At 35.8% G+C, this 15,068-nt stretch overlaps 1 protein-coding gene across 4 annotated transcripts in view; it reads left to right on the top strand.

Annotated features, from left to right (window-relative positions):
* Positions 1 to 15,068, top strand: part of GBE1 (1,4-alpha-glucan branching enzyme 1) — a 168,737-nt gene that overhangs the window by 67,945 nt on the left and 85,724 nt on the right. For 2 of the 4 annotated variants that reach the window (XM_080374521.1, XM_080374523.1), the window contains exons 4-7: positions 122 to 274; positions 2,230 to 2,365; positions 4,772 to 4,862; positions 6,020 to 6,229. In XM_080374521.1, coding sequence (XP_080230647.1) covers positions 122 to 274; positions 2,230 to 2,365; positions 4,772 to 4,862; positions 6,020 to 6,229 — 590 coding nt within the window. The remainder of the gene's footprint in view (positions 1 to 121; positions 275 to 2,229; positions 2,366 to 4,771; positions 4,863 to 6,019; positions 6,230 to 15,068) is intronic. The other 2 variants (XM_080374522.1, XM_080374524.1) reach the window with 1 other exon arrangement.

Here is a 15,068-nt window from a genome sequence, read left to right as displayed (position 1 = left end):
TTGTACGTTCTTGAAATTAAATTTCTGTGTAGTGTACTGTTTCATTCTCTGCTATGGTTTACATAGGAGCTGTTATATGAATTATATGTGACTGCATGCATATGTCGCGGTTTTTTTATAGGTGGTGATCCGCGCTCAAAATGGCGAACTCCTCTATCGTATTTCACCTTGGGCAAGATATGTAGTCCGTGATGAAGACAAAGTGAATTACGATTGGGTACACTGGAATCCACCGGAGTCATATATAGTAAGGTTTAAATATTACTTTCAAAAGGTGCATAAAACCATGTATTGTGTCATCTTTGTATACCTGCTTGGGGAGGGGAGGAAAAAAAAAGGAAATACTGTTCTGCATAAAGAGGGTAGTGAGCTACTTAAAGTAGCTACCTGAGAAATGAAGAGGATTTATTCATGGCTTTGACAGAAAAAAGTGACTTCAGTGACGGATGTTCTTGAGCTACTTCTTCAGTCTCTCATAGACTATATAAATAGTAGTTGCCCATTAAAGTGGTATTTTAAACTTGGCTTCCCACGTGCTAGACAAGCTCAATAACTATTCCAGGACTAGGCAGCCCTTCCTGGTATAGAAGAGAACAGGGAATTATCAGAACTGGGTTTAAGAGTTACCTGCACAAAGTTCAGTACTCCACAAAAAAGTCAATGCCATATGAAGTCAGAAGAAACTTTCCAAAGTAAGGTGCTCGCACTCCAGTCAAATCCTAGTTTCTTCATGTCAGGAAAATCCATTTATCAATTTTTAAAGCCCTGTTCTTGTTCACTGCAATAAGGGGGGCAAATCTTTACAGGATATATGAAAAATATCCTGGGAGAACGTTCCAAAACTTCAGACTGAGTGATATTTCATATGATATACTTTTTGGAGCTTTCCCTAAAAAAAAGATATGCAGGATTCTGTATTAGAGGTGCAGCAGTTTCTGGGTCGAGTTAAATTGTAGCGCCCACCTCAAATTGTGAAGTATCTGCTTGACAGAGAAAGGGTAACACACCTGGAAAGTCTCATTTAAAAAAAAAAAAAAAGGAAAAACCAAACAACCAACCAAAACCATAATCCACTAACTTTATTATTTATATGTATAGTTTGTATGAATTTAGAGACCTGCTCTCTACCGATGATGCTGTGTGACACCTAGATCCTCTACAAGAAGAGGAATGGGGAGGTAATTGGAAACACAGTCATTTGTATGACCTAGAGTGGAAAGGAAGCGAGAACATTTAGGGTGTGGATAAGGCCTTACTGAGTTAAGGCAGAAAAAAGATATTTAAGTTCTTTCATGAATAGGAGAGTTGCCCAGTGGAGGTAAAATTCAGGGGACAAATGTCAATCTGAACTTCTTATTCTTCACATTGTCCCTTTAATTTCTGTTCATGTACATGTAAGTTTTTTACTGGGTTTGTTCTAACTTTTCAAAATTTCACTTGAATATTAAGCAAACAAATAAAATATAAAACTAACTTTTTTTTTTAATTGGGAGAGGGAGGACAAGAGAAAACTTCTGGGGAAAAAAACAGGTTTTAATCAGTAGTTTTCCTAAGTTTCTTTAGACAAGGCTTTTATTTTAACAAATGAAATCCAATCAAGTGTAAACTGTTCTTCAAGTTTAAGGAGGAGGTTTTGTGAGGAACTTCAGTTGCCTCTGTATTCTTTAAATATTTTCACCAATCAAGAAATACTGTGTACTCGCCTACAGATGGGATTTTATGTTAGTTTATTTTTTTAATCCTACATAATTGGAATATAGATGATTCTGTGCAGTGGAACTGTGTTCTTTAGGACTAAAAATATTCATAAATTTTAGTTTAGAGAAGGCAGAACAGCTTCAAATACCTGCACAAAGCAGGTATGCTTAAAAAAAACCCACATGTTTTTCTATTGTCATCTTTTATTTTCAAATAAACTTCATAGTATTTCAGAAGAACTTTATAGTACAATGACTGCTCTGAGTTTGTACACTTAGATGTAATTTAAAAAGGCTATAAGAAAAGTGCTGAATCATGGATGTCCGGTTTCTTGTTCATGAAGAATGTTAATTTGAAATGGACACTTGTTCTAACAGTTTAGAAGGCTTAATTATCTCTAAAACATTTGTGCTCTTAGAGGAAGAACAAAACAAAACTACTCTTAAATTGTTTTTTTTGCCCTGTGCAGATTACTAGGTTGTGATGACACTTCCAAGCTGTTCCTAATGACAACTTTTTTTTTCCTTATAGCATAAGCATCCTTCCCCCAAGAGATTAAAAAGCCTAAGAATCTATGAATCTCATGTGGGGATTGCTTCCCCAGAAGGGAAAGTAGCTTCTTACAAAAACTTCACATACAATGTACTACCTAGAATAAAGGATCTTGGTAAGTAACAACAGAGATACTTGCAGAGATAAAAATTTTATGGGCCTGTGCTCTTATTAGAAAAGAGAATTATCAAGTCTGTACTTTTTCCTGTTTTCCAATTATATGTACTACAAAAATAGAATCGTAGGGCAGCACAAAATTATGAACAAGTGAAATCTACAAAGAAGAAACAAAGACTGAAGTAGGATATCTGCATCAAAATACATTCCACAGATTTTTTTAAGTAAATTGTGATTGCAAAAGCCTAGATAAATGTTATGGGGCAGTTTGCTTTTGGCGTGGTTTGCTTTTAACTTAAAAAAGGACCTGTTTTTATGAGATTTGTCTTCAGAAAATATTGTGCTCTCAATTGGTTCTACTAATGTAAATTTTGATTCAAAGGAAAGACAAGTATCTGGATAGAAAGGATTGTCCTTTCTGTTTGCCAGAATAAGTATGCTAACTTTTTTGACCCCGAACAGTTGCGATGAAGTATCAGAATATGGAAACTTCAAACACAGAGTAATACTCTTTTGGAAAAGAACTGCTAGTATATTGGAGGGGGTGTATGAAACAGCTGGCATGATTATCTCAGGCAGCACAGCAAAACTGTTCACCTCAGTTTCTGTTTGTTGATTATTTTTTTCCTGTGGTGTCTTTGCACTGTTTCTGTAATGGACAATATTAGAACTTGCTGGCCCTTACTGCTTGGTAAATAACTGCTTGTTACACTCCACTGTAAAATAATTGTGACATCCATAGCTGAGACCTCTGAGTTTATTGGCTGTGTTTGTGTTGTTTGGTTTTAAAATTATTTATCAGAGTGTCTGAAGAGGCCATAGTAGGCTTGTAGGTTTACTTGTTGAGTAAGTGTGTCACAGAATGTGGCTTTTGCTTTGTCGATGAAGTTGAGCTTGCAGGTGAGATGAGAAGAGTTTGTATGCCTGGAGGCCCTGAAGAAAAAGTTAATTAGGATTCCACATTAGGTACCTGTGACTTCCTTTCTGCCAAAGAATTTCAGTTGTTCCAGGAGGTTAATATGTTTAACAGAATTATGAAAGCTTTCTGCTTTACCTACAGATTTTCCCTCGGGGAGGAGAAATGTCATGAAAGGGTTGATATACTACAAAATAAAAGCAATATCAAATTTAGGTGCTGTATACAGAAATTATAATGTTTGTTCTTATTTACAGTAAGCAAGCACTGTGGGAATTAAGCCTTTTTTTTAAAAAAATGTATTTTTAAGGGTCATTACATTCTATTTGGGAATGTCTTTCTTGTTAGGACAAGCTTAAAGACATCAGTATTTAAGAATGCTAAGATTTTAATAGTTTGTAGGAGTACGTGCATGAAAAATAGCAAAATAGATAGCAAGCAAATCAAATGAGATTTATTTGATGCTATGTTGCTGTTTATTTATAAAAAAAGCTGTAAATAAAAATAAGTGCAATGAGCCTATATTATAAAACAGCAATGAAAGACAAATTGCTGAGCTCATGCCAGCTGTCTCCTAATAACTCTTCTATAGCTGCAGAATTCAGAAACAAAGCCAAGAACAATAAAAAAAGAAACTGGTGTCTTGTCTAAAGAAAATAGTTAAGTGAAGATTTTGCTTAAACAAATAAAGGGAAGTGGCAGGTAGTGGTGAGAGTCTTGACAGACTCAACACAGGTGAAGGTTATCTTTTGCTGATAGTCCTCACTTGCTAGCTATCTGGGGTACTTACTGCTAATAAAGATAGCTTTAGTTAAGATATGTGGCAAGTATTGTGGCTTCACCATTAGTATATTGTTTTGCCTTCAGATTTCTCTCCCTTAATATTGTACTGAACTATCTTGGGTGATACACACGTGTCCCTGACCCTGCTGTACTGCCTTTGTTAAACTCAAACCAAAACCACATTACTTCAGTGTTTTCTCTTTTCTGAAAGACTCTTGTAGAGGGGAAATGTAATCATTAAAGTGGTAAAAAGTGTTTTTGAAGTGGTAAAAAAAAAAAAGCTTCCATGGGGTATAAGGTATAGTACGTTGTAGCCAGTGACTACCCCCACACCCCCTCACTGCGAGTGTCAGTGAAGTGGAAGTTCAGGACGTGCAGATTGGCATAGTTAGTATTCTGAAGTTAAATTGAAATAATTTTTACCTATCACTTACTGCTTTCTAAATCTGAGAGATCCAATAAACCTAGTTATATGTAGATCACGTAACAAATTGACCATTCCATTTGTTGTGGAAAATCGTGTAAGTGTAAACTATTAGATAGAATTCTGTATTGAAAGAGACTGGATCTTTAGTTGTTAATCATTAATGTTAGAAGCAGCTAAAATGAGAGAATACTGGAATGGATATATCACAGGTGTTGAAGCCTCTTTTAACTATCCTTAAGGGAATGGGTTGGTTTGTTTAATTTCTTCTATTTTTCTAGGATATAACTGTGTCCAGCTGATGGCTATTATGGAACATGCATACTATGCCAGTTTTGGTTATCAGGTCACAAGCTTCTTTGCAGCATCAAGGTAGGTTTAAGTACTTCAGCATTTTCTCTGTTGTTTTATCTTACTTCCTATCCATTGAAATCAATATCCTTGTATGTGTATGTTTGCCAGTGTTTAATGGGAAGATAAAAGTAATGGCTTAGATATTTGCTGTAGCTTCCTCTTAAATCTGAAATCAATTTGCCATAGTGATCAGCTGTTCTGTGGAATACTTCTTATAGGATACAAACAAAAAGGATATAAGTAACTTCAGCTGTCATAGCATATTCCAGCAAATCTACCTTCAGCAGTCAATGCGTGCATGGGTTTTGTGTTGTGGAATTCTTGGCAGTAACAAACATGATAACAGAACAGTACGCTACTTGTTCATAATACACTTGATTAAAATCATGGCTCTGTGTTGTGCGGGAACTTTTTCCCCACACTTGTAAATGACTGTACTTTGAGGCCTAGGGTGAAAATAGGTGGAAAATTTATTTAGGTAATTGTTAAGAAAATTATGATAAACCTCAATGTTGTGTGTTTGTGGTGAGTATTTTTAGTTTGTTTGTTTTCTTTTTTCTTTTTTTTTAATATCTTATTGCAACTCAAGTGACAACCAGGATCCATTTAGATAGCCAGTTAAAATTTCCTTTCTTATTTGAAAGAAAGGTGTGTCAGATATAGGAGACAAAAATCCTTAGCTATAAACAAGTTGTGAAATAATATAGTACATAAAACAAATAACTAAGCAGGACAACAGCAGATGGTATATTTTGGGGACTTTCATGAGTGTACATTTACTTTTGTAATCACTATGGATTAGTTTATTTCAGTAATGTAAATATATTGAAGAGGAAGTGTTCAATTTTAAATAGAGGCTTTAAGTTGTATCAGTTATTTTTTATGCTGAATTTGATGTATTAACAGATAAAAAGGGAAGAATAAAACTTTGAAACTTTCCGCAGAACATTGCACACATACGTCATGTAATTTTTGTATTAAAAAAAATTGTTTCAATTGTCGGTTTTTAATCAATACCTACTACATAAGAGGCTGAAAAAATAACCTGTATACAACTGGAAACTAGGTGATGAAGAACTGCTGACTTTGATGTAGTTTTTATGAGTAATGTTTAGTACTGTCAGCTTAAGTTCAGATTGCACCATTCATAACACATTACATTTTCATACCGATAGCCGTTACGGAACTCCAGACGACCTGAAAGAAATGATTGACGTTGCTCACTCAATGGGCATCACTGTCCTGCTGGACGTTGTGCACAGCCATGCATCAAAAAACTCTGAAGACGGTCTCAACAAATTTGATGGTACAGATTCTTGTTTCTTCCATTCTGGTCCTAAAGGAACTCATCAGCTCTGGGACAGCAGGCTCTTTGACTATGCAAAGTAAGTACAAAATGTCGCTTCAGGTGTGTTAGTGGTTATTATTTCTTAGCAGTTCTATTAAAACTACAGTATTCACCAAACTGGAAAAGTCATTTGGGTTGTTCAACAGTTCCAATATACTGAGTCAAAATCTTTTACTTTGCTGAACACTTAAAATCTAACACTAAATAAGAGTTATTTAGGTTTTGTTATTCTTCCGTCATCTATGGCTACATATATATGTATTATATACCATGTGTGCTGTATGTATTATATAATCATATTATGTAGTTATTTATTTTTATTTTAAATAGATTTCAGTATTTTTATTTATAGATACCTATTGAAATATTTATTCTATAGGTGTATATTTATATACTTGACTATAAAAATAGATTTGTATTTTCATCTTGTATATTTATAGATTATATATATTTTTATATAGAAAGATAAATAAAAGAGTAAGAAAAGCAGAAGAAAACTTGTAAGCTTTGGAAATGTGTTGTCAAACTGTCAGATTATTGAAATGTAGCAAAAAATTTTTGGAACAAAAAAATGTTCCAAAGAGCTTCCAGAGGCTGATCAATAGAGATAATACATGGGTCATTTGCAGTAGGCAGTTCTAGGGACCCAGCCTGGGCGCATTTAATTAACTAGTGTAAATATAGTGCATCAAAACACATGTTAGTGCTAGTTGATGATTAGCGTTTTATATTATTTACACTGTATTCTCTGAGGTATTGGAGGTGAGGGGGGGGCGTGGTTTAACCCCGGCTGGCAACCAAACCACACAGCCACTTGCTCGCTCACCCCGCCGCTGAAACATGGACGGGGGTTTATCTTGTATGCTAAATATTTCAGTAGCTTAAATGAATAAACAGACACAGGCAGCCAGTTAATTTCAGTCTCTCCCAATTTTCCCATGTTTGTTCGTTCCTTGAACCACCTTGATTCCTTCCTTTCCTTATCTTTGACTCTTCCCCTAAGCATCACACAATGTTTTTGTGCAACCCCACAATCTCCTTAAACCACTTTTTAAGCAATTCTATAGAGTGTCACTCAGCTCTTATTATTGTGATAAATTTGCCTTTCCCCTGCTCCTTGAGATGTATGATAACCTTTTTTTGCCTGTCTTATCAATCAAAGTTCAGTTTTAACCGTTTCAGGGTCACGCTTGAGTGGTCCCTTCGGTGGCTTGTCACTCAGCAACTGTAGAGTTCCAGTCTGTTGTTACCTGTTAGGTTTTGTGTGTTGCAAGTTCAATTTACTGTATTTTCCCCTGTTTTTTTCCCTCACTTGCATTGAATTGCCTTTAACTGGATATGCTTATGTTGCAGATGTCCTTAAACCTTGGATCACAATGATGTATGTTCAGTTTGTTGCCAAAAAAGATTTTCTTCTTGTACTCATTAGGCTATACTCTTGAGCTGACAGTTTCATGATTTATAGGGGTTGTAACTGTTTAAGGTGGTCACTGTCTCAGAGGTAATGTTACATAGCATAGGTGAAGTGTTTAATGGAAACTCTTGCACAGTACCTCACAATTTAAATTAAACCAAGTGGTAAGTGTAATAACTGACTTACACGCTATGTTACTTAATAGGATGAGCTGTTTATTATTATTTGGGAAAATTTAACTGATTAATTCAGGGGGCCTTTTTGAATTGTGATTAATTATTATAAAAATAGTATGTCTAATAATAATTTCCTGTTTGAGTTTCTTCCTGTTGATCTTTAAACCAATACCCAAACTCTATTTCAGATAATCTCAAAGATTTAATGTCAATACAATGTTTCACACTTTATTTCATTTTATCCTTATGTATAATCAACAAGTGTGTGGTACCGACTTCTCCCATGAGAAAATAAATTGAATGCAATTGTGGACCTTTCTCTGTTCCAAGCAGAGGCAGCTTCTTCCTATTGGAAAAGAAAGTGATGCTGGTATTGAGTGTTTTGGAAGAATCTGTAAATGAAAGAAACAAAAAGCTGCTTTCTAGATACCACTTAGCAATGTTAAGCTTTTATTCAGAACTGAAGCATTTTCTACATGGGTCCATTCAGTCTGTGGAATGTGCCTGTACTTTTTGGGAGGGACACTGCTGCATAGTTACTTTTCATCCTATTTGGTTGGAATAGATGCCAGACTGAACACTGGAAAGGAGGAGTGGAAAGAGCTGTGAACAGGAAAGAAGAGATTAGGAAATAACAGAGACCAGAGAAATTGAATCTATGCTCTAAACTGAGTAAAAAAAAAATAATAAAAATGCTCTGGAACACTGAGGCTCTCTTGTGCGTTGTTGCTTATGCCCTGACCTCTAGTGAAATGCAATGTATTTGGATTTCCTTTTCTAAACTTCTGGGGAAATGCCTCTTCCCTTTCAAGCACAGGAGGCTATGCAGTGAACTGGTTTTGGTCATCTAGGGCTTCTTTAGTCCTAATATCTGAAACACTAAATATTCTATGTGTGTTTATAGCCAGATTTTAAGATTTAAAGGATATAAAAAACATGTTTATTTTAAGTTGCTCAGAACTGATTAAAAAATGTTTTGAATTTTTTTTCCATCTTATTTGTGGGTACAGGACCCAAACAAAATTGGGAAAGAATCAGAACAGACGTTTCATTTAAAATGTTCCTTATTTTTCCATTTAGGCTTTATTGGTGTGCCTGCTAAATTTCATACCAGCAAGTGAGCAGCTCTAGTCTGAAAGAGGGGAGTATAAAAATCTATGAGAGACTCTCAAGTTGCTTGTAGATGTCCAAAGTTTGCTGAAAATAAATGACAGCAAACACAATCTACTGAATGGTATACAGAAACGTTTGCTTTCTGAGACAAATCTCTTCAGCTCATACAGTGCTGGTACTAAATCCTGTTCCTTCTGTAGTGGGAAGAACTGTTAATTCTACAGGTACTTAAACATCAAATGCAAAGAATGCTTGATTTACTTAGGAATTGAGAGAAACTAATTCTCTGCCATGAAAGAGATTAAGAAACAATTGCTTTATCAGTTTAGTCTGTTTACATTTTCTTTGAAAGCCAAGATGTAAGTAAATTTGTCTCACGGCATTTGCAAGATTATTCAGTTGTTTGGGAAAGGGACTGTGAATACTTGCCATAACAGAAGGTGGCGAAAGATCTATATCCACACACAAAAAAGACTATATCCATGGTGTATTTTAAATACTGTTTTTTTAATATTGTTCATGTAAGTAGAGAGTAGCTTTGAGAAAACCATCAGCAAAACTATTAAAAGGACAACCTGGATGTTGTCTTGCACCACAGTGCAATTTAAGAAGATGAAGACATGTATTGTGGACTTTGAGACAAGACTTAAAGAGCAGTAGAATTATTTATTTTTGTTTTTCAAAATCTGTGTTTATACAAGTGTTGTACAAACACTGAACTTTTTGGTAAATTGTAAACAGCAGGTTAAATGATGCTGTTCAAGGTGGTGTCACAGGAGAATAAAACCTCAGTTGCAGTAAAGTGAGAATTTGAAGGTAATATTCTGGCTTAATTGTTAAAAATAACTGGCTAAGTAAAAGAACATTTTCAGTTTAACTTTTTTCAAGACAAGTATTATGAATTCTGCTATAGAAAACCAGCAAAAATGGATTCAGAAGTAAACTTCCACTGTCATAATTTTGGCACGTCTTCCCAGTTTTTTTCTAAAACCTGGAACTGGGCGGGTTTTTTTTTTTCCTCAAATGTGTGTGTTTGATCAGTTTTCCTCTCACTGGTCTTCATCCCCTCCTGGTTCTGTCCATGCCCATCCCCCCGCCCCCCCCCCCCCCCCCGCCCCCAGCAGCCAAACCAAAACCACAAAGCCTGAGTGAGGATTGAAACTTTCATATCTTTTGTCTTGGTTCCTATTGAAAATGTGGCTTTCCTGTCTGTAAATTCATGAAAGGGAAATGCTGTAAGGCAAAAGGGATGCCAGAAACTCTGGACCTGCAGTCTAGCTGGCACTGTCTACTTAATTTTGTGGCAAATTAAGTGCCTTGTCTCTGTTGTGATCCTTTTTAAGATAGCTCACTCGAAATACATGTAAACACCGTCCCATCTTTAATAAATATTCTGCTTGTAATTAATTTAGCACAAGGTAAGTATAACAATTTCTCCTTCCTAAAATCATATTTGAAGATTATTCAGCTGCCGAGTTCATTAGAAGTGATGCTGTAGACCCAGGAGACCAGGTGGGATCACAAGTAGATTGGTTGATTGTTTTGATTTAAATTCATTTCTCTGTACAGCAATGTGTCTAAAATACTAATCAGGCAAAACAGCTTAAAAAGAATTGACAACAAGGTATTACCTAGCAAAGATAAGTTTTTGGTTGTGGGTTTGGTTTTTGTTCGTGTAGTTTGTTTTTTTTTTCAAACACTACGTAATTAAAATGTGTAAGTGATGCTGCCTTTCTAGGCTTATTGAGATTAGAGAGTATTGTTTTGATTTTTAAGGCTCTGTATTCCTCTTTTCTGATGGCTTTGTTAGTTTCTACACTTTTAAAATCCAATTCTAAGGGATAATATGCGTACTGGTACATTTCTGTGAGCCTTTAGAAATAATGGTAGAAGTAAAACTCGGCAGAGATCATGTGATGCCCTAGGTTTTGTGTTTGGTTTATGGGGTTTTTTTGTGTGGTGTTTTTTTTTTTTTTTTTTTTTTTTTTAAATACTGTGACCCTTTTCAGCTGAGCGCTTTGCCAAAATTTTAAGTTCTTGCTCAATCTAGAAGAATTTGGTATAGAAGTCAGAGGTTGAATTACATTCTGGTTTTAATTACAAAGTCCGTCCTTAAATGCATCAGTACAATCAGCAAGAGATGATGTTAGTCAGAAGGTTCTGGGGCCAGCAGACATCCCTGGCATCTTTTTTCAGGCCCTGTTTTCAGTGCTTTTTTTTTTAGACTGGATTTTATGTGTCCATGCTTTGCTTCTTCTGTGAAGGCACCAAATCATAACTAGTGGGAATCCTTTGGCCTGTCCACATACAGGTGCTGTTCGTATTTGTTGACGATATTCTCTGTTTTGGGAATTAAGGCTTGTAAGCGCTGTAGAGGAAATGAAATCTACTTATGTAATGGGAGAAATCTGTTCTTTTCTTTAGTCTTTTCTTTCTCCTTCGGTTTTATGAAGTCTCAAGTGACATCCATACCAAATGTGCTTTGAAATGCTCCAGGTAGATAAGAGTTCAGAGAATAAACACTGTGTCCCACGAGCCAGTTTACATCAGGGCAATAGCTGACATGCTGGTCCCCTGCTGCCTAACCAGATGTTTTCTCCAGCTTGGTCTTCTGAACTGTTGGTGGAGCAGCTGATCGTGGCTCAGTGTGCTGCTACTCTTTTTTTCAGTTCTTCTTAAAGTGGGTTATAAACTAGTGTAGTTCTGAAATTGCATTTAGCCCTGCTGTCAGTGCGGCAGAAATAGGGCAGCTGTCAGGTACCAAAGCATGTGGTTTAGTTCTGGTTTAGGTGGCCTGTCCTCCAGTTTGGCCCTCCAGAGCAGTGCAGGTCACCTGAAGCTTCTCTTCCCAATCCTGTGGTCCAGCCTCTCTGCTTATCTCCAGTGCTTTCTTGCATCTGAGATGGCACTGCACACCCGTGTTTGAATGCTGAGACAGTGGCCTCTTCTGCCACCCAGTGCTTAAATCCTGTGTGGACTTCATGATGTATTTTGTGGGGGAAAAAGGTACGCTGATGTCAATAGATAGCAATTTACTTCATCTTAGGATCTGACTCCTTAAAGACATGTTGATCTTCTAACATCTTTAGCAGCATCTGTTAAGATCAGCGTTTAATTTTTTTCCTTCAATAGCTGTTCTTTACCTTTCTTCTGATTGCCAACTTCCCCAATCCTTGGCTGTCACTGGTGTAATACTAGTCGTAGTCATAATGAATTGGGAAATACATCTCTCAGATTAGTGTTTGGTTAGTAGGGCTACCTTTATGGGCTCATAATTCTCTTAACATAGCTAATAGAGACTTTTTTTTTAAGTAGCCTACAGTCAAATGAGCTCTCCTAAATATCTGTGGAAGTAAGAACTTGTTGCCTTATGTGAGAGCATCACCATGGTTTGTGACAGTTGGTTTTCAGGAAGAAATGAATATGCTGCTACTCTACAACACTTGCACATTTAGCATTTTAAATTGACATAATTTATTTTTGTTATTTTTAATTACATTTTGTTATATATTCCATATAAATATAAAATTTATTTATAATTACAAAATAATAAACAATATTATAATTGATGCTTTGTGAAGTACAATGGTGTTAAAGATTATGGTTCCTTGCCTAATGCACTAAAGGGAAGTCAGCATATTGGCATGAGTTACAAAATGCAGATAACACGGTATGTGTGTTCTTACCATCCATCTCAGAGTTGCTTTATTCATGCATTTTCTGCGAACTATTGCTTATTAGTTAACACCCACAAAGGATAGGTATGACATAAAAACTGCTAGTACACTCATAGCTTCCAATAAGACACCAGGAGAGTCCCTGCTGGCCAGGCAGGCATCAGTCAGATGGGAGAAAGGAGGCTGCTACTACTTGTAACAGTTCCTTGATGGTGCTGGGTTATCCTCTTCAGACTCCATATGATTTTCTTTTACAGTTTTGCACCTTTCTGCGTTCTTCCCTTTGAATCTTTGAGCTACTAACAAACCTGTCTTTGTTTGTAACTTTACCTTTCTTTGCATAGCTTGCATCGAAAGACTTTTTTGCAGCTTTCCCTCAACTAAGTAATTTCCTTAGGAGTTTAAACTATACAACTTTTGGGACACAGTTGATCCCCCAGTCCGGAGGTAGGGGAGAGGGAAATATACCAGCAGAAAGTTACAAAAGAATTAATGTGTCACACGAAAGAGCTGACTTTCCGGAGTGTAAGTGTAGTCACTGAAGTGTTTTCTGCAGATTCTGAGGATTTAGTCAAGTACAGATGACGTTCTTCCAGATGCATTTATGAAGTAGTAATGACATCCAGTGGTATGTCATGTTTGTCACAGATATGTATTCGTTGGAGAGATACCTTGGCTGTAATTCCAACTAGTTTAAGGGTAATGTCGTGATAGTTGTCAATGAGCTAGATGATCAGTCATGTGATGGATTTTTTGGTATATTATTGATTCTAGGGTAATTACAGTAAGAACAGGGATACAAGTTGTGTTTCATGATGAAAAAACCTTCAGCTATGTTCATTTTAATTCATTTCCTGCCAGTCTTCCTTCACTAAATTAGTTTAAGAAAGCTCTGTATTTAGAGATCCCCATAAATGCATTGGAATTGGATTTGGTTGGCAAAGATTGTTTTTTAATGACTCTTTTAAAGAAGCACTGCTTGTGGTGTAATAGTGAGTGAAATATTTTTTTTTCGCTCAGAGTTCATAAATGTAATTAATTTGATTACAGACTGACTTTTAAAAACCTGCCTGCATGTGTTCCTATCATTCTGCTTCTAACAGACTGGATTTAGAGGGTGACTGTAAAGGCACAAAAGTATTTTATAAAACTTAAACCTTAAGACTTTCCATGTCTTTCAAAATCTTTGTTTCTTTGTATTTTCTTTTTTTAGTAATCATTGTGTATGTTAGCAAATAAGTACTTTCAAGTATGGGGACATTGCAGTTAATAAATTGCATTTCTTGAAAGGAATGAATACCGAAGGATTGACAGAAGGGATGATACATCGGAACTTACTGCAAATATAATCAGAACAACTAAAATAATAGCACAAAAAAAGTACTATCCATGAGCTTATGATTTATGGTATATGCAGTCTAGACCTGTTGTAGAATTGCTTTATTTTTTTAATTAAACATTCATCTAGAAGCTTAATTGTTTTACTACGCTGTACTTAGGTTGAGATCACATTCTGGGAGGCTTTAAATCCACAGATGCTCTGAAACAGAGCTTCACTTAAGAATATATGTAATTTTCTTTGAAGTGTCTCATGTTAACCTATAACATAGAAACCAGAGCTTTGTGTGCAGGTTCTAAAATTTAGCTGCACAAAAAGTGGTATAGTAATGAAGCAATATATTGATAAGTGAAGAAAAGGCATACTGAGAAATTGCAGTCAAATGTTCTAAATTTTGCCAGGTAGTGTATTTCGCAATGTAGAGGTCACCGCTTATAGCCAATTAAATTCAATCATATCTTGAATAGACTCAGTCACTCTTTCTTGAGGTTGATTATGATATTTCAATAAAGATCTAAAATTAGACAAGATTCAACACACTGCCGAGAATCATTCTTCATCAGTCTAAATGCAATAATGATCTTGCATTTAGTAGTCCACATGTAAATTGACAACTTTTACAGCATTCTTGGGTGATTGCTGCAGCAGGTTACGTGAGCATATCTGTCGTGAATGGAAGATTGTCTGGGAAAAATGGTGATGGTTGTATAAATTTGAGATGAGGGATAGGTCGTAAAGAAAATCTGCAAATGAAATGGAGAATGTTGACTTTCTTATAGTAGGGTTTCATCCAAAGAAGTTCTAGGCTGGAGGAAGATTAAGCATAATACTGCTCATGGCAGGGAAAGAAGATGGGATCATTAGGACTATTGTCCTTTCTTTACTTGCCTTTCTTTTTTCTTTATAATTCTAATGTATATATGTTGTATAACGTACAGATCCACTCGAAGTCCATTTTTAAAAGCTCATTGGAGAAAGTTGATAACGGGATAAAACAACTACTACATCTACAAAGTAGAAAACAACTATCAAAATGTTGTATGCATTTCTGAAAGTCAGTAGTGCATTTATGGCCAACAGATCAGAAATAATCTGCAAATAACTGTGTCAATCTGTTATATTACTTTCAGTTCTGAAAGGGCTGCCATGTTTGTGTG

This window comes from Falco punctatus (genome assembly GCF_963210335.1).
Source record: "Falco punctatus genome assembly, chromosome: 2".
In the NCBI taxonomy this organism is placed as follows: Eukaryota; Metazoa; Chordata; class Aves; order Falconiformes; family Falconidae; genus Falco; species Falco punctatus.
The sequence above is the reverse complement of the archived record's forward strand: the minus strand, read 5'-3'. Positions and strand labels throughout refer to the sequence as shown.